General features: G+C 43.4%; 2 protein-coding genes across 2 annotated transcripts; one reads left to right on the forward strand and one right to left on the reverse strand.

Moving 5' to 3' along the window:
* The first annotated feature begins 159 nt into the window (after window positions 1-159).
* Window positions 160-9,842, forward strand: tymp (thymidine phosphorylase). Its single transcript, XM_022251990.2, has 8 exons — window positions 160-516; window positions 2,980-3,182; window positions 5,281-5,509; window positions 5,874-5,992; window positions 6,407-6,569; window positions 7,094-7,333; window positions 8,111-8,251; window positions 8,976-9,842. The coding sequence occupies exons 1-8, from the start codon at window positions 381-383 to the stop codon at window positions 9,107-9,109; spliced, it is 1,365 nt and encodes a 454-aa protein (XP_022107682.2). The 5' UTR covers window positions 160-380; the 3' UTR covers window positions 9,110-9,842.
* Window positions 8,928-23,852, reverse strand: efcab7 (EF-hand calcium binding domain 7). The gene is made up of 14 exons (XM_022251984.2): window positions 23,665-23,852; window positions 20,803-21,007; window positions 20,307-20,372; window positions 19,576-19,721; window positions 19,146-19,232; window positions 18,131-18,251; window positions 16,953-17,198; window positions 16,514-16,617; window positions 15,962-16,116; window positions 14,677-14,810; window positions 13,862-14,010; window positions 12,860-13,072; window positions 12,316-12,423; window positions 8,928-11,689 (listed from the first exon to the last, which is right to left on the reverse strand). The coding sequence occupies exons 2-14, from the start codon at window positions 20,990-20,992 to the stop codon at window positions 11,615-11,617; spliced, it is 1,794 nt and encodes a 597-aa protein (XP_022107676.2). The 5' UTR covers window positions 20,993-21,007; window positions 23,665-23,852; the 3' UTR covers window positions 8,928-11,614.
* Window positions 23,853-25,442: the final 1,590 nt, after the last annotated feature.

The raw sequence follows: 25,442 nt of genomic DNA on the forward strand, positions 1-25,442 counted from the left end.
AACTGTTGCCCGGTCAATTTTTTCTTCATCGATATTACAATGGTATCATAGAAACTATTGACACTATTCCTTAGCCGCTCGTAAATTGCGTGATTGCATATTCAGATCGATAACTGTTCCATCCTGTACTGTGGCGTGTCAAACATACATGTACATGCACGCGTCGTACACCTGTTTTGCAAGTTTCAAGGAGACGGCTGCGGAGGGTCACGCATTGCAGGACGATCATTACACCGTCAACACTAGCAATTCACACAGACATCCTACAACTTGACCGCCAGTGGGGGCGTGCCTTTGCATGCTTTGTTGTAATACGGCCGTGCATATCGCGCCGACGTAGCTATACACACTTGTTGCTGTTGAGCGCTGAGAGGAACACAATGGCGGAGGAATGCACTCATCGTATGCCGGACATCATAGCCCAGAAACGGGATGGTGGTGAACTATCCCCGGCGCAGATCAAGTGGTTTACAGCCAACATGCTACATGGCAGTGACGTGGACGACAGCCAAATAGGTAGACCAGGGACGGGAGAGTTATTTTAATTACCTGTAGGCCTGTCGTTGAAAACTAACTTAGTTCTAGTCAAGGGGCCGGGGATGGAGAGTCGGGGGTGGTGCCATCAACACTGAGCTCTTATTGGCTGAACCAAGTTCGGTAAATAAGTTTACGAAACGTCAACTTATATTTTTTAAGTTACATAAAACGAACTGTTTATAACTTTTAAAAAATACAATAGTCGCTCACAAATTCAGAGTTGTGAAATAACTTATACGCTAATTCTAAGTCATGTTTGTGGATCGTTTTTCTTTCAATCGTCACAGTAGAACGCTCTCATGGATTCTTGTTTACCTTGGAGGCTGTTCTTGGATATTTAATGCGCAAAAGGCTTACCTGAGTCTATCCGATACTATGACCATGGAGGAATAAGAACAAAGCCTGTTTTCCAGGATCATCGGGATACATTCGATATGGAGTAATTCGATAATGGAGTGATCCAGTGGGAAAAACAGGTCCAAAACTGCATCATAGTCAACAGTTAAGCAGCTGGCTTTTTCATGGATACAGCATAGACTCTTGAACGTGATAACAATGATTAGGCTGATCGAATTAATTGCTTATTTTCACCCAGCCCTCGATTCTCCCTCCCGCCCTGATTTTTTATTTATGAATTTATTTTGGTATTTGATATTTTTTTATTTTTCAAAAATTCCAATACTTTCCACCTTTAATGGCAGACGACTACGGCCCGCAACGTCTTTCTGCGACCGCAGTAACCTTGCGCTACTTCACATACGGTCGTGCGCTTGCCATTAATGTGGTATACAGTACATTATGTGCTACATGATGCGAATGCTGTCGTGTCATAGCCCGAACTGAGTTCTGCAAACCTCTAGCGCTCGTAGCATACGAGTGTAAATATCCTTATCAATGGCTCACCCCGCCGGAAAATTTGATTTTCAGTGATGGTACACCAGAAATTAATTCTGATCAGCTTGAATGTTATCTAATGTACTTTGCACGTGTTTTCAGTCACTATTGAAAGACTTAAAGCAGTACGTGGAGGTGAGGCACCGATTCTAAAATACGCTAGGGTGGGTCGTTCAGCCAGAAAAAAAAACGGGACGATGATGGAAAAAAAAGGGACGGCAATTGTGCTTTTAATGCAAAGGGTGGGAAGTGGTGATGGTAACACTTCCGCTCCCAGAGAGTGAAACATCAAAACCTTGCCATTTCCAAGACGGTACACTGTGGTTGACTGTTCCTTCCTCCATGTGTATACCCGCACAACAGGGTTAGTGCAGTTTCTTTATAGCGGTGAAGTAGATCTCTGCATGAGTCGTCATGCACTGACGTTGCTCAATTGTCATAACACTTTTATCTGTTAAAACTATAGACCTGGGCTGTAGGTGTGTTTACTATCTTCCGTTATAAACAAAACAACGTTTTCCTCAAAGAATGTCGTTCCTTCACTTGACACGATGATTTGAAAGCATGAATTCAAAATGGCGTTTCATGCAGTGCGGGCAATCCAGATTTTTCTTTGCACGACTGCATGCTTTGCTGCACGCAGTTTGTCCTAGTAGCTACGAGGACAAAATCGAAACCGAATCTTGGCATTCAAGAGTCATTGGTCTTTTGTGCTGACACCTGTAAAGGCATTACAGAACACAATGGCCCAGAATTACGAAATGTAGAAAATACCAAGTCTTTTTTTTTGGGGGGGGGATTTCGAATTGTTACGGGTCGACCCTCCCCGCCCCCGCATTGCTTTTTTTTACTAGCGGCCCTCGTGTAAAGGTTGCAAGCCCCCTAAGAAGCATAAACCCCTTAGGGGTCTTATTCGCTTCCTCAGTTAAGGTCAAAACAAATGGATTAATGGCTTTCACAATGTTCAAAAATACAGTAAGCCCCCTCCCTCGTAAACCCCATAGCAAAAAATCCTGGATCTGTCCCGATCCCCGTAGCATGGCACGTGCCTACAACGGCCGTGGACCGTCCCACGGAAATGTTAATGGGAAAAATACAGAGGACTAAACGATTACAAATTCATGTGCGAAGCTGGAAAAGTGACAAAAATAATACCCTCGGTCTGGTCGCAAAAGGCCCTGGTGTGGTAAATTCAGTTCGAGTGGGTCTGAAAATGGGTCACCAAGTTCTGAACTGTCAGAGTCCTTTGTGATGCACGTCAGCTGGTGAAGGTTGGAAGAGGTAAAGTGAATTGATGACTTGAGAGCGAGGCCGTCTAATGAACTGCATGTAGTTAGAGTACGAAAGGGCCGGGGGCTAAGAGCAAAACAGATTAAATACAACCCAAAGGCTACCGTTGGCAGGCATGCTTTACCTAAAGAGAAAGTCCTTGCATTTTTTTGGGGGGGGGGAGGTGTAACTAGACTGAAGAACGTCTATTAATTCGTGTTTGGCTCCAAAGTTGACAACAATATTGTAAAGTTCAACACGAACTCTGATTCTATTCAGGCGCGTTGCTGATGGCCATTTATCTGAAGGGGCTCTCAAAGTCCGAGACGCTGGCCCTCACCGAGACCATGAGAGATAGCGGCGAGGTGTTGGACTGGCCAACCGAGTGGCAAGAGAGCTTGGTGGACAAACACTCGACAGGCGGAATAGGGGATAAGGTCAGCCTGCCGCTGGCCCCGGCACTCGCTGCCTGTGGCATGAAGGTTGGGTTGAAATACGTTAATCTAAGTTACCATAAATGAAACTCACAAAACACCCTGTGACGCTATGCCTCAGTGTTCAACCAACTTTGGCTAATGCTCATGTGTTGGCATGTTCTCGGACGTACAATGTCGCGGGAATGCGTTAGAGGGGCTGTGAGAAATACATGCTCAATGTTCTTGCATAAAAATGATCATTGGCCCTACTTCATAATGGTTTCTTCTTCATATAATAATGAAAAATTCTTAAGGCTCTCGGTGTGTTTATCATTCAAATTACCGTGCAGACATAACGTGGGCCAACACAGGGTAAATGTCATTCCAACCTTGCAAAAGTAAGACCTTTTGGTACTGAAATACGTCAAAAAAGTGCTTTAGGGAAGCAGGGTGCAATAACATAATAGAATGAGCGGAAACATACTATAATACGGGCGATTCACAGTAGTGCGCCCCCAAGAATTTGCAGTGCGTTGGCCAGTCACAACGCGTGAAATCTGTCGACCCTTTTCAAATGCGGATTGTGTCGACAGATTTTGCGCACTGTGATTGGCCAACGCGTTGCAAACTCTTGGGGTGCATTCGCGCGGTTGCTATCTTCAACACAAGTGAGGATGCGAGCGCGTTACTCTCGGGTCAGGAGTATCCACTGATCTCTATTGAGTACCGAAGTGTGACATCACTGTGAACCGGAAAGTGCAGTGCAAACGACTGGAATACGCTCGCGTGTTGGTTCACGCGCTGGTTCTCGCGCTTATGCCTTTTACACACTAATTGTGCGCGTGACGTATCCACTTCAGTACTCTATGGGTGCGTTGGATTAGCTTACACGTGTAAGTCAAACTTACACGAGAGCGTTCGTTTAGCCATCACGTGATGTTCGTGCCTGCCCTCGTGTCAGCCATCACTACCCCAGGTGGCGAGCGGGACTCTGGAGGCAGCCCGAGTGTAATGACGTCACGGATGGACTGTTCGAGCGTGGACGTACGTGATGGAACCAGAGACCCGCTCGCCAGCCGGGGTAGTAGTGGCTGACACCAGGTCAGGCACGAGGATCACGTGATGGCTAAACGAACGCTCTCGTGTAAGTATGACTTACACGTGTAAGCTAATTGAACGCACCCAATGATCCCGCCACAAAGGCGGATCGACTCGCCACGATTTGCATGGTCCCATTGGACGATCGCTGAAGTTGCTGAAGTTGAACTTCCGGTTTCATGGTTCCACGTAAATGGCAATCAATGCATGTAACCCTATGTGCAGTGCACGTGTGCAGTGGGCGTGGTTTAAACTGAAGTGACGTCACACCAGATACTCTCGCTGATCCGCGCAGCGTACTCCTGCAGTTCGTGCGCTTCGGGGGAGTACTCGTGTTAACGCGAGTGGCTCACTTGAACGCACCCTTGAGCACCATTCTCGTGGAACCCACGAACAGTGTTCTTGGGTCGTTGATTACGAACGCCGAAGTGCAAAAGGAGTGCAGCTGCACACTGCAGCTGCGCTGAAGGTCAAGAGAGCAGTCGCCATTTTGACACCAAATGAAAAGATGACATTACATTTACCGTCTAACGTTAAATAAAATCCCCAAATGTCCATATTACATGTAAATGATCAGGGTAAATTCTCTCCAATAGCCATGAGTATTTCTCCTGGTTTTATTTTCCTTATTGTGTTTTCTACTTAATGTAACAAAACCAACATTAAGTTACGGTATCTGCCTACATCCGCCATCTTTGTTCTGAATGTTCTCCATCCACTCCCCAGAAAGTGGGGATTGTGAATCTCGTTTGCGAACAATGTTCGCGTGTTGATTCTCCCAGTTCGAAACCTCGTTCTTGTGTTCGCCTAACACGAGAACGGGGTTTCGAATACGCCCTTGGAGGCTCACTATTGTGAATCGCCCGTGTTAATGCAAACTATATCCCCGTTCATAACTATGATGCACATAGCTAATGTTGATTGATCGCCAGTTTAAGACACAACTGTGGCGTGGGTCGTATTCTGATGGTAGCCTGTAACCGTACTATATTGCATAATCATTTACAAAAATACTCACTTCCTCATATAGAAATAACTAATAATAACTCTATAATTGTTCTGAAAGGTACCAATGATATCTGGCAGAGGGCTCGGACACACAGGTGGAACACTGGACAAACTGGAATCGATCCCTGGCTACAACGTAATGGCTTCCAAGGAAAGGATGACAACCATCTTGGAAGAGGTTGGCTGTTGTATTGTGGGGCAGACGAGCAACCTCGTTCCCGCCGATAAGAAGCTATACGCTACGAGAGATGTGACTGCTACAGTGGGCAGTCTGCCACTCATAACAGGTATGGCGTGCATTTTGCTTTTTATCGGTTTAAGTAAAATACACCACTGGTAAATGCAAAAAGGTGTAACTTTTGGTATGGTTAGAGAGTAAATCAATGCAGTCAACGATTTTTCTCTTTTTCATAATGCCCACATTATAGAGAAAAATTGAAATGTTAGCGACTATTATACATGTACATGCATTTGAACTGAATTGGACTGAATTGCAGACGTTTTCACAAACTTAATTTTAATGAACCATTAGCCATATACCAGAATGGCTGCTTGTAAAATGGCGAATAATTAATCGATATTATGAATAATCTTCTGATGCACACCGAGCGTGCCAACGTGTGTAAATGATGAAAGCTTTCTTACCAACAGCGTCGATCGTCTCCAAGAAGGCGGCCGAGAAGGTCAACTCTCTGGTCCTTGATGTCAAAGTTGGCCGAGCTGCGCACATGCGGACGATTGAGGAGGGCCGAGAACTGGCCGAATCCATGGTATACGCCGTAATGTGCAGGTTTCTGGGGAAGGTGTCGGTATTTTAGCACAGTCGGGGTAAACGAAAAAAGTTCCTGCCTTCCCATTTTTGGCCAACTGTAAATAGCCTGGTCGCATCATGTTGGAAATGTGTTTGGTAAAGTCGGTTTGATCTTGTCCTTGTTACCACCGAGCAAATGCCTTTTGTAGTCTCTTACGCTGTGCTAACGGCCTGAAATTTTAAGTCGTTAGATTGTATTACTAGTTTGAAATTCTCACCTTCGATTAATTTACGTGATTTCTCTTTCCAACAGTAAAGTAAAAATACCAGTGGACTTTCAGTTTGACAGTCATCAAGACTGGGCGTTGGCCAGCAGCTATCTTGGTGTTAAGGCGAAGGATTTTATCATGACGGCTATGCTTATTACCATTAGGTCTTTGCAAGCAATCATCTTGGTGTTAAGGCTACGGCTTTTTTGACTGCTATGAGCACGCCAATCGGGAATGCCATAGGCAATGCACTCGAAGTCGCTGAGGCCTTACAGTGTTTGCAGGGCGGCGGCCCCGACGACTTGAAGGAACTCGTATGCAAACTAGGTGAGTGACGCCTATGAGACGCTTTTCCAAACCTCGTTGAACTCTAGGCCAGATATCGGTTTCACAGAAATTTGGCATGATACTTTGCCACAAAAGGCCGTTTATTTCCCCAAATCTTCTCACAGCTAGCTGCATCTGCCTACAAGATATCAGTTACTCCACGACTTATCACTTTGAAACTTTTGGCGTGCGTGTTTTACTCAGGTTTTGAAGGGTCGGGGAAAAATTCCCTGCCGTTTAGGGGGAAAATCAGTCGTTTTGGAAAAAAAATACTATTGTACACAAGACAATACAGTAAACCAAAAACAAAATTGACAAAAGAGAATAAATGTGAAATTTTATTAACGTCTAGATACACGAATAACTTTTCCACTAAAAACGTTTTAAGATTATATGAATATGTACAATGAAACGGTGTAGAAATAAACCTTATCGAAAACCCCATTTGGCATACACGCACACGATGTACAGTGGCGGTCACGTTTTTCCACACTTTCAAGTTCTGATAACGCCGTTTATTATAGGGGGACAACTGCTGTATAGCAGTGGGAAAGTCAGCACCCCTGACGAAGGCAATAGTGCCATCAACGACAGCCTACAAAATGGCTCAGCCTGTCGTAAATTTCAGGCCATGTTAGTGTCCCAGGGAGTGAGCAGTGAGGTCGCCGAGAGACTTTGCACAAACCGCATGGACTCTGTGGATGATGCGTGGAAGGTCTTAAAACGATCGACGTACACCACGGAGTTAAAAGCCAGACGTAGCGGTACGTAGAGTTCTGGAACATTTCCTATGCTAAGAGCAACGCAGTATACGTCGGATGTGATCAATGGTGCGCAGTTTGCCACTAGTAGTTCAGCACCATGCATCATACACTGCGTGTAGTGTTCACCACGTGGCCTTTTGATAAAATTGTTTAAGGTTTCTGCCTTGAATACGGCCGTTTCACAATAGTGCGCCACCAAGAGTTTGCAACGCGTTGGCCAATCACAATGCGCGAAAGTTGTCGACCCCAAGCGCGTTTGGAAAGGGTCGACAGATTTCAAGCGTTGTAATTGGCCAACGCGTTGCAAACTCTTGGAGGCGCCCTATTGTGAAACGGCCGTATCGACGGATATTGTAACTTAGTCAAGTGTACCACTCTCCGAAAATTGCATTAGAAAATAGTAAAATCTGTCTTTATATGGGGCTACTGACGATTAAAAGAAGATCGCTTACGGTAAAGTTTTAATGGAAAAGTGGTAAAAAATTCCAGTACCAAGAAGCAGCGCTAGTGTGCAATGATTTTCCTACTGCATCGATTCCTTCGTTAAAAAAGCTGAAAAAATTTTACTGTGGAAATAATGCACGGGACCTGAAGAATTACAGATTCCAGATAGAAATCAACTAAACCTACAGCTATAAACTCAAATCAGTCAACTTACAAGCATTGATCCTGCTCCATAAAGTTACGATTAAAAAAATAACAAATAAATATTTCAATATTATTTTATCATTTCTTGTTCAAAATGTAAACCAATTTAGCTTTCATGTTTGTGAGCAGGTTATGTGGAGGATCTAGATGCTATGAAGCTGGGCATGGTAACGCTGCAGATGGGAGCAGGACGGATCGTGGCAGGGGCTGACATCGACCACGCCGTCGGCCTCAGGCTCTTGGTGCAAGTCGGCTCCAAAATCCAAAAGGGTAGGTTGTCGTTACCGGAAATTCTCTTATACACAATGTGGACGAAAACGAACAAATATCAAGTTGAAAGTAATGTTTACAAGGTCCATTACATGTTGATGAAATGTAAACTCCTATAGACCAAACGACTATACTGTACAAAGTACATATGCACGAGAGAAAAAGAACGGTTTTGCGGTGGGCGAATTCACAGAAAGTTGAGTGCGTTCGTATTTGGTCGCAACGACTGTGACTTGCGTCAAGTTGGAACTGGCTTTGCTTACGACCGTTCAGAATAAAACGAATCTTAAACTTAATTACAAACTGTGCCTGAAAAAATAAATGAGTGAAACGAACATTTGGACGACAACGTGAATTGAATATAAAAAGGTCTGTTCTTATTACTTTTTGGTACGTAAGCTACCGAGGGCGCAAATTTAGGACATCGCCGCAAGTATAATTCGCGCTGCAGAATTGTAATGGTCACTCTCATTTCAATTTTGACGAATATCGCTGGGAGTACTTCGCTGCGTAAAGTGCGCCTCCACTCGTCGTGCTGAGTACCAACGGTCGAACTATCAATCACCCATACATTTTTCCTAACCCTTTTCATAACCCTCCCCCCAAATGAATATGGACAAAAAAAACGGAACAAATGCAGTAGCAGTGGGAAAATAAGGCACAAGAAGAGAATAAATTAACGATTTCATACCATAATCAAGTTTATTTCTCTGTGTCCAATCAGACGAAAGCTGGATTTGCGTTTATCACAACTCCGCCCTCTCAGAGGATCAGGTGATACGGCTGCAGTCTGCGCTGACGATTGGACCCAACGAAGTTCCGCCGCCACCATCTCGAATTCACGAGATCGTTGCCTAATCCCGGTTGTAGTTCAATGAGCTCGCTATTGACTTCTTCTTCTTTTTAATACCGATTTATTGTTAAAACACACCATGAGATTTAGAAATTATTCACGGTATGCCAGCCTACGTTTAATTTTTCGTTTGAGCAGCTTAATCCTCAAAGAGCCAGGAAAGTTTGTCCTTTTTTTTACCATTGTAGCTGATATTTCAGTCGCCGAGTAAAGATTAGCAGCTTTTGAAAACAATTCCTGCTAATGATTTTATTGATTGATATGCTTCAATAACTTTGCTTTTACCTGGTAGACTGCAATACTTGAACCATTTTATCTCTAACTTAGCAAACATGCAAAGCATATTGAAAATCAAGGGCAGCTTAAAAATCCTGTCTTTGCACGCCTAAGATGTGAAGGAGTCGATTCTTGTTCCTACAACTTTGTGGAAAAACTGATGATTTTTATGGGTAACAGAGCCTAAATTACTGCAGTGAAGGACAAGTGTTTATTCAATCATTCTACTTTTATTTACCGTAAAATAAATATAAGTATACACACACAATATGATTGGTCTGAAATCATACAAAGTTGGCTTGATGATAGTGATGGAATACGCTCAACTGATTTTGATTAAATTAATGGTTTTCAATCCACTGAAAGATTGCTTAGAGAGCCAAAGCAAACTATTTTTCTGAAGAAATGTTTGCTTTTATTCATTTGCGAGAAGAAAGAGTAAACAAAGCTTGCATAACATTACCTCTTCTTGAGCCTAAGTTATCATTAGTCTAGCCAGACATAAAGACTAAAATTTCTCTAAAAACAACCTGACGGGTGTGATTGCACCATGAATACTTGGCCTAATTTGCTACACACATGCCGTGGAGCTGGAGCTACAAATTACTGAGATTTACAGAACTCTGTGGACGGACACGCAGCACTCGTGAATACAACAGGTACTCTAATAAATAACTTTTAAAGAGGATTCGGATTTCACAAATATACCACTTCAGGAGCCAATAGCGCAACAAGTTTACATAATCTATCCTTGCTGAATGAACACACCAGAACGCTGGTGACAGTGATATCTATTTCAGCTGTCAATGTTGTGACAACATCTTGTCCTCTGGGGACAAGACCACAATGGACGCAATGACCCCTTCACAGGATGCCCAGCAGGCAGTCTCCTCACCATCTATGACATCTCAAATTCTTGAAGAAAGTGTCCATGGTCTACATAGTCAAGGGTGAATCACTTTAGTGGTTTGACAAATGAAATGTGCGCTAACCTGACATACCTAGTGTGAACAAAAGATATCCACACAATGCAGGAAGGGAAGACCTTCTGTGGACTTGCCCATGAAAAAGGTCAGAGGCATTTGGGGTCGAGGGTCATCTGTCATAAAAGACAGAGGAACAGTCAAAGAAACATTTTACAAAAATCCAGCTGAAAATTGTGTTCCCAGTTCAAGAAAACTGAGTATTTTCACTAATTTTTTTAACAGCACGAAAACAAAGGAATGTCTGTAGGGGGTATTTAACGTAAGTATGGGAGCCTATATGCATGTCTTTGAAGTAGGGTTCACCACCTCAGAGGTACCCATTTATTCTTATGAGTGGAGAGACGCAATTGGGACCAAAGTGACTTACCCTGGGCCAACCTGGGATCAGCTGCTGGGTGTGAACCCCCAAAAGAGTTACAAGCCCTAGCCACTAGGCAACATGCTCACTGTAAATCCTTGGCATTGTCTTTGGGATTAAAACTTTTTAGGAAAAAGAACAGGCTTAAATGATAACATCAAAGCACTTACCACAGTGTCTGAACAGTTTCTTATTCCAAGATGCCACTATATTATTATCCTTGCTAACTGAGACCATCTCAGCTCCCTGAGGGGTATAGAAGGCTTTAAACTGGAGATGAGGAGACAGCCTGACAAACACCTAGATGTTGATGTGCTCTGTATCAATGCTCTTACAGATGAGGGTGATATTTAAGGTCAGGTGCTTATTTCAATAGCAGCAAAACAAGGGAAAAATGCTCAGGTGTTTACAAGACTGGAGCAAAACAGGAACTCCAAGTGACACGACCAGGCCCAGCAAGAGGATCTCACAAGGTTTTTGTGGAAATTCGTGACTTTGTACACACTTACATGTCAACAGAGAGTTTACACATGCAGTTTGGCTCAGGTGACTACTATAAATGCTAGAAATATACAACAGCACTTCAAAAATGGCAATTGCAATACCACACAACACTCGACACAAAATGTTTTTGTCCAGCTTGGTATTGTATTCATCGCGAGCTAAACTCAGAGAATCAACTGAGATGCGACATGGCCATCAATCGCCCAGGTAAAATGACCAAACAGCGAAGTAAAAGATCCAAAGTGTTTGATTGATAATTCTATCTAGAGATACTGAAGACATGCAAACCATCATAAAAAAGCACTAAGTTTTGGTTTTCAGTAATTTTTTTGATCTTTGACTTGCAGAAGGTAGGTATCATTGCCTTGGGATATGAAGAGGTGCAATCACGTGATGACCGTCTCTGTACACCTGACGGTCCATTCTTCCGATTCCTTCACTGGCATCAAATGATGACCGACCTGTGACGGGAAGAGTGGTAAAGGGGTGTATGGACTCAATCAAATTCAACAACGGGGGGACTAGACGCTATGACCACCTCAACAGCTGCTTGTAAATGAATACGTCATCTTGTCCCCAGGGGCAGTTGATGGGCTTCAGTTGATGCAAGACGTAACACAATCCTCTGTCAGGATATCTGCAGTTTTGGGATCCCTCTCACAAAGACATGTCTAAACCCTTTTAGAGTTTTCACAACCGGTTGAAATTCGTATGTAGTAACCCTGCATTCTCTTTGAGAAGGCAGTGAAGACATTTATGCCAAAGACTTCAACACAAAGAAGTAAACTGCCTGTTCTATGCCTCACGAAAGTGACAAAATCCAATACACTTCTGTATTAAAACCTCAAGTATTTTTTTGGGGGGTATCCATTTCTGTCCAATGCAAGTGGCCTAGGGCTAATCATACCATCAAGTGAAGCAGAAACCAATAACATTCCAGTCCAGTTCAATCTGCTTCGCCTCCATATTTAGAAGGCTATGGTAAAAAAAATCCTACCATGGTCTCTGACACTGGACAAAGGCAACCAATAAACACTGACAACTCCCCTCAATTTCAACCGGAAACCCAATTCATTTTGAGACTCACCACGGCTGCTCTTGGAGGGACGACTAGGGTGTGATCCAGGTCCGGCCGGCTGCTCTCACAATTGCTGCTCTTCCCGCAGTCCATCCTCAGTGAGAACTTGCTGGAGGACTGCAGCCAAGAGGAGGAACAGGAGAATGAAAGGCTTTCTCTCCTGGTATCACCTCACTGACATTGGTGCAGATGCATCAGGCACAGGACTGCCTATGCTTGAGGCACCAGCAGCATGAGAACCAGAGTTACGCAGAAGTAATTTTACTAGGTCGTCAAAGCTGCACCGGTGGCAGGCAGGGAATTATTATATTTTTTTTTAAGTCAGTAATTTTTTTTTAATCAGTGCAGCCAGCAAAACCCGTACAAACAGAAATGATAAATTAACAACCAACCACTATTGGTATCCATTCACAATTAGTACTACCCAGGCGGATTCCCTTTCAGGGTAGTTGATTCCCAGAAATGGCTTCCTGTGGTGAAACTGTCCAAATTTTCACCACGCCGCTATTTCTAAAAAGTAAGTACAAAACACAGAATACGTTGAGAATCATACCTTGTTTTCCGCCACGACAGAGAAAATGGCATCACCCGCCAGGCAGTGCATCACCGCATTGTCTGCCTCTTTTATCGTGACTCTGTCCTTGCCGATACTCATGACAGAGTCGCACACAGCCCTCTCCAGGGCGGAGCCACCGCTCTGCAGTGGGAGGGCCTTGATGTGGCTCTTGCACTTGTCTGTGTAGGCGTCCAGGACGAAGGGGAGGGCCTGTAAAAATCAGAGGGAATATCAAGGTCAAGGTCAGACCTTGCATGCCACTGCATGTACCTGCTAACTGGGCCAATTTCACGGTGCTGCTTAACACATGATCTCATGCTTAAAGAGGCTCAATGCATTTCAGGGAGACTGTAGGTAGCTAGCACAGCCTAAGGCATGCTAACCTCAAAGAAAAGATTATTTAAACTTAGCGGCGTAACAAGAAAAATCTCAATGTGCGTGCAGCTGCTAGCACAACCAGGCCAAACACTGCCATGAAATAGTGCTTACGGTTAGCAAATTTTTCTGCCAAAGTTAGCGCAACTGTTTTACTAATTGTTAAGAAGCTCCTTGAACTAGGGCCCTGGACAAGCTGCCATAAACCCTGTGGAATGCCAGGATAATAAACGGTAATCTTTTGATGAGCAAATGCTTTGCCCCAGCTATCATCTATTACTCTCTGCAATCAATGTGGAGGGTGCTGGCATGGTTATATTGCCATGGATCACGGTGCTACTGCAAACCTATCTAGTTTACTTGCTATCTCCACCACGAAAAGCTTCAAATCTCACAGGCAACAAACACACACTCGGACAGAGGACAGTAAGGGGGGGGGGTTGGAAATAGAACCAACAAACTTATTCCAACTTGCAAAATAACAAAAAGAGAGAAAAAAGATTGGGCTTACACTCATATTAGGGAGCTGAAAGTGGAAGCATTCTAATTTTCCTCAATTTAACCAAAACATGACTTGCAAGTCGCTGATAATTGGATCATTCTCCACTGGCGTGTAATCCATACCTCGTCCAGCTTCAGGTCATCTGCAAATCCCATGGAGTGTAGGGTGACCCAGAGGTCATCGGTGTCCCCCTGTAGGTCGTTGGCTTCCATCTGATTCAGGTCCATGAAACCTTTCCTTGTCAGCTCGCCCTTCTTCAACTCAAAGTTTTCTGGATTTTTTTGGGGGGGGTAGACCAGGGAAAGAAGAAATAAGGCCCAACCTGAAGAAATAGGTCTGACGTCGGCAGGTCGCCTTAGCCACTCTCAAGCTTAGGTTTAAGAGTAAAAAAACAAATTCTACAAATCAAATCAACAGGGATCCACAACATATTTCGCAGTATTGTAGTGGAGACTTCTTAAGACTATTATAAGACCCTACAAAGCCAACACAACACCTCCAGTGTAAACTCCAGTCAGAAAATATAGAGCATTCATTTGTCATTGTTCCTTCTGCTACTTATGACTGGTCTTGAGGCTGGTTTGTCGTGGTCTCGACTACACAACTGGTATTCTTCCCACCAGGAATGCATTGAATTCCTACCGGGAATGCCTGGAATTCCCATCGGGAACATGGTGAATTCCAACTAGGAATGCTGTGAATTCCCACTGAAAATGCATTGAATTCCCACCGGGAACGCAGTGAATTCCCACCAGGAACAAAGTGAATTCCCACCTGGAACAAAGTATATTCCCACCAGGAGCAAAGTGAATTCCCACCAGGAACAAAGTGAATTCCCACAAGGAACAAAGTGAATTCCCACCAGGAATAGATTTCTGTAAAGGAGCATTACAGTGGGAACAGGAATGCTCCAACCTTGTTTGCGACGTCCCCTAACCTTCCACAACTTCCCAAGCATCGTCGTCAACTTGTTCCCCGCTGGTCCTCAGCTGGAAGACGTTGAACTCCTCCCTACTCAAGGTGCCGTTGCCATCCAGATCCACCAACTCAAAAATGTCCGCCAGGGCATTCCTGGCAATGGAGATGGAACCAAGGAGGAAAAAAAGTGATGGAGTAAAAATACTGGCACTGTCTCTGACAAAGCAGCTGACTGCAGTAGGCGACCAAGGAACCTTGTTCCTTTGCCAAATGGGCCAAGTCATACAGATTCTGGTTATACACATGTAATACACTCATATCCGCAATGCAGCGTGCCATCCATATTTTGCCACAGACGGGCCACTCTTACAGTCTATGGTTGACATGCTGCTGCGATTAAGCGCACTTTGTATGTAATTTGGAGATAATTGATTAATCAAGGCACTTCCTCCACCACACAAAACCGTCATTTTGACTACTCAACACCCATTCGCAATGAGCAGTTTCAAATTTTCAATCAAGATAAACAAACATTTGGAAAAAATCAAGTGCACTGTGCAGGCAAATGAGGCGTTGTCTACATCTTTCCCATAGTGCAATGTGAAAGGCCTCTCCATGACGACGTCTAGGTGCACTGCATTGTGAATCGCCCGTATTTTATATCAGCTTTTGAATTCAACCATGGACCAACCTGTTATATTTCTCAATTGCCTTTGAAAGTGCCTCACAAATTTCCAACTCATTTCTGGCCTTTTTCCAAGTTTTAGTGTACTCACTCAAGACTTTCTGATAACATACTTTGAAACTTGGCTGACATGTTTTGAACCATTATCTATCAGCAGAGCATCAAAGGACACAAATTGGAGGCTATTCTATGACCCACATGAACATTCTGAAATATGGTCCAAATTCCATCATAATCTATTCCACTTTCTAAGCTTTCCTCAGCAACATTCGATCTGGCCCAGTATGACCTCTCCAAGCTCAGTGGCCAAGAGGTAGGACATCTGGACCAGCAAGCAGCAGGTCTCGGGTTCAAGTCCCACCCGGTAAGCTTGGAGATTTAGTTCTAATGGGCCCAAGGACAGAACTGAGTCTCAATAGTGCTTTGGACCTTACATTCATAAGGGACGACCAAAGACAAGCCGCAGGATGTGGGAATCCCCTAAAAGCATCACAGCACAACCACTCAACTGAAATACATCAAAGAGGTGTGAAGTCACCTCTGACCATGACAGCATCCTCACCCGATTTAGAAATACAAGGTGGAAAATCAACGTAAACTGTAATATGCAGCTTTTTACCTGAATGGCTTCAGCATGACGTACTCATCTCCCTCCTTCCTGGTGAGTTCCGCTTTGCTCTTGGGATGCCTCTCTCTCGGCTTGAAGCGACAGCCCGTTGTCATGGGCAACAGCCGGTAGGAACCCGCCTTCAGCTCTTCGTGGAGACAGTATTTCTGATCAAAAGCAAGAGAGAAAAAAAAGAAGATAATAACTGTATCCAATGACAACTAATCTGGCACAAGAAATACCAGCATGGCGACTTGCTTGGATGCTAACAGCAAGCGTAACGTCCTCAATGCAAGTGTGGGAAGGTCCTACTCTTATAACCGTGGCCACCGTCTAGAAATTGCGACGGTCTGGCACAACAGTGCTGAGGTCTTTAATTTTCCTAATAATAAAACTGACATAGCACCCGAATCAGTCAAGAATTCAACCTCAGATGTACATGTACTTGGTCAACCAGTTACCACAAACAATTTAATTTTTTTCACAGACATTCAAGGCAAAAGAAAATTAACGCTGCCACAACATTAGACATGATTCTATTATTTAATTTGTCCAGTCACAAACCTGTTGGTTTTTCATGTTTGTGAAGGCCAATAGGTCTCCTAAAGTTCCGTCGTCTCGTTGTCGCACAAGGTAAATGCGGATGTCTGGAAGAGGTCCGTCAGATGCTGGAAACACGAGGTCAAAAAGGTCACGTTTAGAACCGAAGAAAAAAGAGACACTCACACAAAACAAAATACCCAGCAAATATGTAAATTGGGCCCGGACCCATCTGCTGTGTACATAAGTCCCCCCCCCATGACAAACAGCAAGTCTAGGATTTGTAAATTGACCTTAAGTTGTACTGTATGTCTCGCACTCACGAAAATACTTGCAAAATTACATCTGTGTGCTCTATGACCAGTGATGAATGAGCTAGACTGTCAGTCTAGTTGCTCAATTGAACAAAAATACCCTTGCTCTTTGGCACACACTGCCCATGTCAAAGCAGACTCTGACTCGCCTGTTTCCGGGTGTAGGTTCATGGGCTTCACGGTCAGCCAGAGGGCTGTAGACGTGGACACCTCCAGGACGTACTGGTGCGCGACGATCTTGCCATGCTCCTCAAACAAGCAACAGCCCTTCCGTCGAGCTTGGTGCCACGTCTTGAGGTTCCGTGGCTCCGTGGCCTTGGGCGCTACCTTGGTGACTGGAGGGAGAGTCTTGTTAATGGAGGCTCGCTTCCGTGGATGGGGGGCAGGGCTTGTTTCTAGACAGGTGGAAGATAAATGGGAACACAAATCAGATTAATGGCGATGGCTTGGCTGGTTTTGCAGTTCCTGTTATCTGATTGGCTGAAGTTACGAATTCTACTGACGGGCAAAATGTATGCTGTGCTATAGCCAATCAGCTCGCACCATGATGTGTTTATAGAGATATATACAGACCCCCTTGATAAGCAGTAACACACAATACATGCTGTATGGTTTCTTGAACAAACTTTGACACTCTTAAGTCACCATGACCCAAAAGTTTTCAATGACTACCCAAAATTGCCCATTCCTGGAAGTCATGACTACCCAAACCTGTCCATGCCTGGAAGTCATGGCTACCCAAAACTGTCCATGCCTGGAAATCATGGCTACCCAAAACTTCCATGCCTGAAAGTCATGGCTACCCAAACATCGCCCACTCTTAGAAGTCATGGCTTCCCAAAACTGTCCACGCCTGAAGTCATGGCTACCCAAACATTTCAAGATGTATTTCGCATTGGGGAGATGTTAATTTATAACGGGTTTTGCCCTTACCCGAGGTATGTATTAATAAACACTGTATTCTCAGTCCTTTTTTTCGCAAGCTCTCGGACAAGCACTGAGAATACAGTGTTTATAAATACATATATTGGGTAAGGGCAAAACCCGTTATAAAATACCCACACATTGCCAACTCTTAGAAGTCATGGCTACCCAAAATACCCACTTCTGGAAGTCACGGCTATCCAAACCGTCCATCCCCACTAGCAATAGAACTCACTGGGTATTATACCCAAAAATGGCCTGAATCCCCCCCCCCAATCCTCTGCACTCCTTGCATATTCAAATGACACCCACTGCGTCTATTTTCTTGATCCTGGGTTGTATAAAAAAATGGATTTGAAGAGATCTCGGGAGTGCTAGGCTTTAACAACGCAAACCCCTTCACCTTTTCTGGCAGCAGGCTGTTCCTTCTCCTTGGACTTCCTCTCGTTGGTCACCTTCTTGTCCACCTTCTCCTTGGACAGCTGCCGACACTTGCTGGTTGTTGACATCAGCATCTTGCAGAACTGTGGATGATCGGAATGTTACAAAAGGAGTTTGACATTGACTACTCTGACCTGCAAATTTTGAGTGTGTCATTTTGTTGAATGACCCAAAGGTGACATGCTTTAGTGAGATCACACTCAGCAGTCAGAAAATAGCACTAGGAACAAACAATTTTTAAAAAAATTGAAACGGAAAAGTAAAAAATTGTCCTGCTGTTTCAATATGGGGGCATGTGGCCTGGTGGTTAGGTTTTGTAGCTTCTCATCATAGGGTCATGGATTCAAATCCAGCTGGTGGCAGCATGTTGTGATCTTGGGCAAGTCACTTTACCCCTTGCCTCTCTCCACCCAGGAGTAAATGGGTACCTGTGAGGGCAGACATGGTTATGTTAGCCGTGTGCACCTGATATATGGCAGCATCAGCTAGTATGCTCCTCAGGGAGCTGAGATGGTTTCAGGAATGTTCAGATGTTTTGAGACCAACGTGCAGGGACAATATAATAACAGCGCCTTAAGCACCCTCATGGTGGATAAGTTTAGTGCTTTATAAGCGGACAGTGTTATTTTATTTATACTGATTGGAGGAAACGAATTTTTCACACAATATATTCTAGTGACAAATCTATTGTATCGCCTCTTTGCACAGTACAGCTCACACCACGCCTTTTTGTTTCGGATCTGGTTCTAAATCAGTTGTCCCAACGTTGGTGCGCTCCATCCATCAGCCGGTTCATGGTGTCAGTGAACCAGCAACAGATATCATTCAAGATTTGGATCCGTGTGAAACAAACAAGCAAAATTAGAAAATTGGGATCAACTTGATGCGGATTGACAAAATTATGGGCCTGGTCCTTGGAGCAAGTAGGTTACTACACAGTAGGAAGTACTGACATGTTGACATCCCCTTGTTGTTACCTCATTATAGTTGAGTTTCCGGTCTCCGTCATCGTCGGCCTCCGCTATCATGGCCTCAACCTCCTTCGACGTCATCTTCTCCCCTCGCTTGAATCAAACACAAAGCGCGACCTAAGTCACTTCCAAACACAGTTATTAACCATCCGCCATTGAATTAAGATGGCCATTTCAATACGAATTATGTCCCGAGTTTAAACCTTTCTCGCGAGTCCTCAGTATCCATTCCCAATCTTTTTTCACAAATCTTCAGCCTATGCTTTACTGAGTCCCAAATATTCAGATTCCTGACCATCAAGTAAACGCCTGCTTACTAAGACCACACCGACTTGAATTCCAGGCTCAATTCTAAGTTTCACAAAGCGCTGATCATTTCACTACACTTGAGTCAAGGGTGGCATGAGTTAAGGCTAGCTCGGGTATCCATTTTTACCTTGGTGAGTACCCGTGATAGCTCATCGTGAGTGATGAATCCGTCACCGTTGATGTCAAACTTCTTGAAGGCATTGAGGAGGTCACTGGTGGTGGTGGGCTTCTCCTTCCGCATAATGTCGCAGATCTCATTGTACGTCAGCTTCTCTGTAATTCAGAGCAAATTTATGCGTCAGCCAAAGGGATTTGGGAGGTGTCTGTCCCTCTACCTGAGTCAATTTGCTGGATCACGGGTGGCAGAGAGAATGTTACCAACCCTAGAGAGGGAGATCAGGGTCATTGTTGATCCGTGTTTCAAGTAGGATACAAATCTCTTGCAGACGGATGGATACGGATCAAGTGGAAGTGCAAAGGTGACAAAGGTTCGAGTGGGGAAAGTGCCACAGCCATAAACGTGATCATGCCATGAGAATATAGGTCCAGACTCCAAAGGTTATCGAGTAAAAAGCCATTTATACGCAAACATGACATCACAACGCACCCCAAATCTGCTGTAGACTGAATGAATCCATGTTATTTGTTCACTTTTCCCCCTGCTTTGTGGACAGCGCATTTTCAGCAAGTGATGCAGATGGCATAATTATGCTGAGATTTTGCCCAACTTAAGAAATACAATTCTGAAAAGAATCTGTTTTGGAATGGTGTTAGAAATCCAGTCCAAAATGCCGAGCTGCATGATATTACATGATGATGAACACAATTTACATCAGGTCGTTATCTGAAACTACTTACTTGTTTTTGTAGTCCAATATTTATCCAGTGTCTTTTGGGAAGGATTTCTACCTGACTGCTGAAGAACTATTAAATAGAAAAGAAAGATCACTAAGTACGCAATGCAAAATTAGCAAGTGAGGCTTGAAGAGCATTTGAAGTGTTTGAAGTAACTATCATTCACTCCCAGCAAGAACACGAGCTGCATGCACTAAGGTCAAGGAACACTATTAAGAACACACAACAAATTGAAAGTTGATTATAGCAGAAAAACAGTAGGCCCTACCTTGACACCACATCATTCACCAATACCCTTGAATTGCCTCAATGATGCTGAAGATTTAATGAATTTAGTGCAAAAATTCCTGGGATACTCAGAGAAACTCACAACTCCGACACATTTCGCCCACAATAGTGAAATTTGACACCAGTGACGTTAGATCCTATTTGAAATTAGTTTCTCAACCACTGTTTCATGGAAATGAACCCCTTTCTACATGTACAGAAGAGCACACACCTAATGCAAGCTGTTTTCTGGATGTGATATCTTGATGTGTGTCATCTAGCACCGCTAGGTAGGCCACCCGGCATTCCTCAAAGAACTTGGCCTCCTTGCTCCGCTGGCTGTCCCCCTCTCCTCCCCCTGTGTTGGACCTCCTACTCCGCCTGCTGGCGATGGAGGAGGCCCCACTGTCACGTCGACTCATTGCTCAAGGGTGGAACTGCTCGTCAATGGGCCAACAAAAAAAAACTGATGAAATGGTAAATGTACACATTCCTAGATTGGCCCAATTTCATCTTTGCCAATGACCAATCTTAGCGCAGCTTTCATTTGTGGTTAACAGGAAAACAACACAGAAAAGATAGAAACCGTGTTGTGATTGGTCAAGCTTTAATGCTGCTGACAACGACTGATAGGGTACGTGCTAACAATTTTTTTGTGGCACGGATGGGCAAAATACTCGTCAATTTCAACATTTTAATGAGATACAAGGGAATAAACCTCCCTGGCAGACATCTAAGCTCACCAAGAAGCGATGCAGAAAATTTGGTTGCACAAGTATTTGTGATGGCTGAGTAAATTTTGAAAACAGCCAAAATATAAAATTTGTGAATGAGCCAGTTCGGTATTCCAACAGGACATGCCCAGAAAGAGGCTCGGCCTATTTGGGAAACAGCTACCTGTGTGTGCGTTAGTCTGTCATATCAACACAGCCATACGCTGACTCACGCGGGCACTTTGCTCCCGAAAGACCTTGGTTTTTGAAATACTGAGCTGGTTCACTGTACATGACTATCTGCAAGGTTTGTAAAAACCTTACAGTTCCGGAAGCAGGGTCCTAGACTCCTACATGTAGTTACTCAGACTAGTCAGTGCTAGCACCACTTCATCACACGTAGGGCCTATGTACTCGTACTCATAGAACTCTGGCAATGTGTGAGATTTGTTGTCCACTGCGTTCCCCTTGGATGTGCGGCAGACGACGAACCCCAGAATTCTAGGGGTGACAAATACAGGCAGGCCTATGTGTCTTCAAGTTCAACACTCTTGAAACTATCAGCACGATCAGGACTATGGGGTTTCATTGCACTCTCTCATGACTCTGCGCCAGCGACACATGCAAGAGTTTTACAAGCTGCAACTTCCGAGGATACATGTACATGTATTAGTGATGCTGCAAAAGCCCAAGGTCAGCAGTGGTCAAATCTGCCAGTGTACGTGCGTGCGAGATAATGAGGTGTTGAGGGGATCCCAAAGAAAAGTGCATTTTTTCGACCCTGTTGTAACATGCCAAAATCAAGATGGCAACCTGTATTGTGATTGTACATAACATATTTGCAATTTTTCACCAATCGTTACCCTGTTTTTGATATGAAAATATTGATTGTAGGTATTCAATCTCATAAAATCTAGTTTATTTTGAGTTGATATTGAAAAAATGTTCAATATTGTTGATTGTGGGGGTGGATGGAAAATGACATTTGAACGCACGCTAATTTATTAATTAAATTTTATTATAGTCTGTTACAGCAAATATGTTGCGCAATATTGTTCAAGTTCTGATCTTAAATTATAGAATGCTTCACTTTGACCCTGTATCTGAGTGGGCCCCCTATGTCTTCAACTACCAAAGGTGGTCAGTGATAAGACATTTGCACAGGTTCAGATTTCACATTTTCCACTTTTTTTGGGGGGCAGGCCTAGCAACATCTTTCTAAGCCTGGCTAAATTGCCGTGATTGACCTTAGCTGTGTTAATTGGCAAGCACTATCTGACTAGGGTGCAAAGGTAGCCCAGACTAGACCATGGAGGAAGGACACAGGAGTTTGAACTGCCCTGGTTATAACATCTTGCCAATTACTGCTTTCTGGCATGCCCGGTATGTCCATAGCCAGAGTGCAGCAAATGCTCACAACACACCACCTGTCTCACAACCGTAAGCCCCCTTTTATACCCCATGATCCTCATCGCAATTTTTCGCTGGTAATCTGCCTCCTAAAACATTGTGTACTGCAGTATAGGAAATTGAATATTCATGCCGTCGTTGGTGCTCGGTATGATCTGACAACAACATCAAATTTAGTGCTTGCGCAGTTGCTTTTATTAGGCTGTGTACCCGAAGTGTTCATGTGCAGTTGTTGCCCTTATCGAATGCTTTCTTCTGGACTTCTTTTGGGAATAAATAGCCAAGCTGTTTGTAAGCTTTGAGTTTTATTTGAATCATTATTATTACGGAATTTACACAAAAAAGTATTTTATGAGATCTCATGATCACTCCCTGTGATGAAACAGCGCATTTTGTTTTTCGTTAACTTAACTGTCCTGTGATGTTCAACATGTTGTTGGCCAGTCTTTGCCAAACTTGTACAAAAACTTTAAAAACTGATGTTTTGGAGTGACAAAATAAAATAACAAACATATGCATGGATATTGGAAAAGGGCATCAAAATCCTTAAAAAAATTATCCAAAACGAAAAAAGTAAATCTAATGTTAGATAGGCCCCTATTTTTCTGTCTGTTTCCTGGTCACTGCGATAGGTTGTAGTTAATTCCAAAGAAAACACCACAATTTACAAATATTGTTACAATATTATATTACTGGCCCCACTTGTCCGGCTAAGCTGAACGCAGTAATGAGGCATTTTTGGAATGTTTACTATTGTTCGTTTGACTGGGCGGCGATGATCATCGAGCACTTTGATGTGCCAGAGTTGTAACTCCTTCTGTGTCCTTCCTCCAAGGTAGGACCATGGACATGGAGGAAGGAGTTGGACGATGTCTTCATTTCATTCCCTCCGTAACGTATTAGGCCTACGGTCAGACGGTCAGGGAGTCCACCAGGGCTAAGTGCAAAGGTAATTTCGGGCTGATACGCACCTTGTTAGAAGTTGGTTGGGTGTCCAAATATTAGAAGTCGGGACTACCCACAGTCTAAGTTAATGACACACCTGTTCAGCGCAAATCTTTAATCGCAAAGATGTTGCATTCACTGCTAGTTTGTTTTACGACGAGTACTCGAATCTGTCTCACGATATCAACGCGCATACGATCCGAAACCGCGATTTGACAATCTGCTTAAAACGCGCCCTCAAGCGACATTAAAAAATACAATATGGTTATAAATTTTGCCAAAATTTCTAAAAATATCAAATAAATTTCAAATAATGCACTTTCAGCCGCGGATCCAGGAAGGACACAAAAATAGTAATAAATGACACTAATAGTAATAATAAAATATGGCATCCTGTAAAGGGCTCTTATTTTGTGCTTTACCCATGTGTCCACCTGTCCGCAGTGACAACCGAGGTCTGACCTCCCCCGGGCCCTGGAAGTTCATTTTCGACTGTTTTTCAAGAGCACACAATATCTAATTATGCGGGGGGTATCAGCCGGTACTATGTGCGCTAATAACTATTTAAAAAATTCTTTTGAACCCACAAGGTTATGTTATGTTATTAATATTTACGGAGTACACATTCCTGCACAGTATCTTCGCACTTATGTGACAAGAATATAAGGGCTTGCCGGCGAGATAGATCCACATCGGTTGCGCATCACGGCGGCGAACACGGGACAAATTCCATGCAAAACAAATCAATAAACCGTCACAAAATTTCATATGTAAAAAAGGAACTAGATCTTAGATACCACAAGACTGTGAGGCAGAATCGAACCCTAGACCTCTGTTTCGAAGTCAACAGCTCTTATCACTGGCGACAAGAACAACTAGATCTCACTCTGGTGAGGTTTTGAACCACATAATTAAAATACCATCAACAAAATTACCAGTTAAGCTTCCGATTTCAGGACTCGAATGGTCCGTGTACGTTTCGTTTTGTGATTTGAAAACGAAAAACACAAATTGATAGAAAGTCTTTTTTTTCAATGTGAAAAAGAAAACGAAAAATCGAGAAACGAGACGTTTCTCTCTTTTCTCCATTGAAACGAAAAAAAGTGAAACGGATCGTTTCTCGTTTAATATATGAAAACGAAAAAAGACAATCATTTTGTGTCTAGTTTTTCAGTGAGATTATTTTTTTTATGAATTAAAAACAGTTCCTTGCAATGTAAGACGTGTCTTTATACGAAATGGTAGCCTGCTAGATTAGAGTGAATTAAATGTGGCTAAAATACTGGATTACAATGAATTCATTGCCTCCAATGCAGCGCGTACGGAAGGAGAAGCAACTCGCAAAAATTCTCACGATATAATAAGCAACGTATATTTTGGTAGGAAGCGCACTGGCGATACTCACCTCGAATTGGGTGAAATTGTTTCTCTTTGCCCAAGTGCAACAGCATCCTAAAACATTTACTCATTTTTTTCTGCATATTGATCTTCAATCTTTTGGGCAATTTTATTGCCCATTTCTGAATGAAATAATAGACGTGTACCATGCTGCACCTTTTAGACCTGATGTCATGCTCCATTTAAGGAGGCAGTGGTTCCCTCCCGTTCACTATTTCAGGGCACCAGTGTACGGTACGTTTCGTTTATTCGTTTTTCGATTCGAAAGCAGAAAAAAACAAAGCAAAACAAAAACTAAACTAAACAAACAAACAAACAAAACAGAGACAAAACAAATTGAAAAACAAGTCATCTTTCGTTTTTCAGCGTGTGAAACCAAAATTGAAAAACCAAGTCTTTTCTCGTT

Source organism: Acanthaster planci, linkage group LG12 (assembly GCF_054643075.1).
Source record: "Acanthaster planci isolate LZ-2023a linkage group LG12, COTS_SCS, whole genome shotgun sequence".
Taxonomy (NCBI): Eukaryota; Metazoa; Echinodermata; class Asteroidea; order Valvatida; family Acanthasteridae; genus Acanthaster; species Acanthaster planci.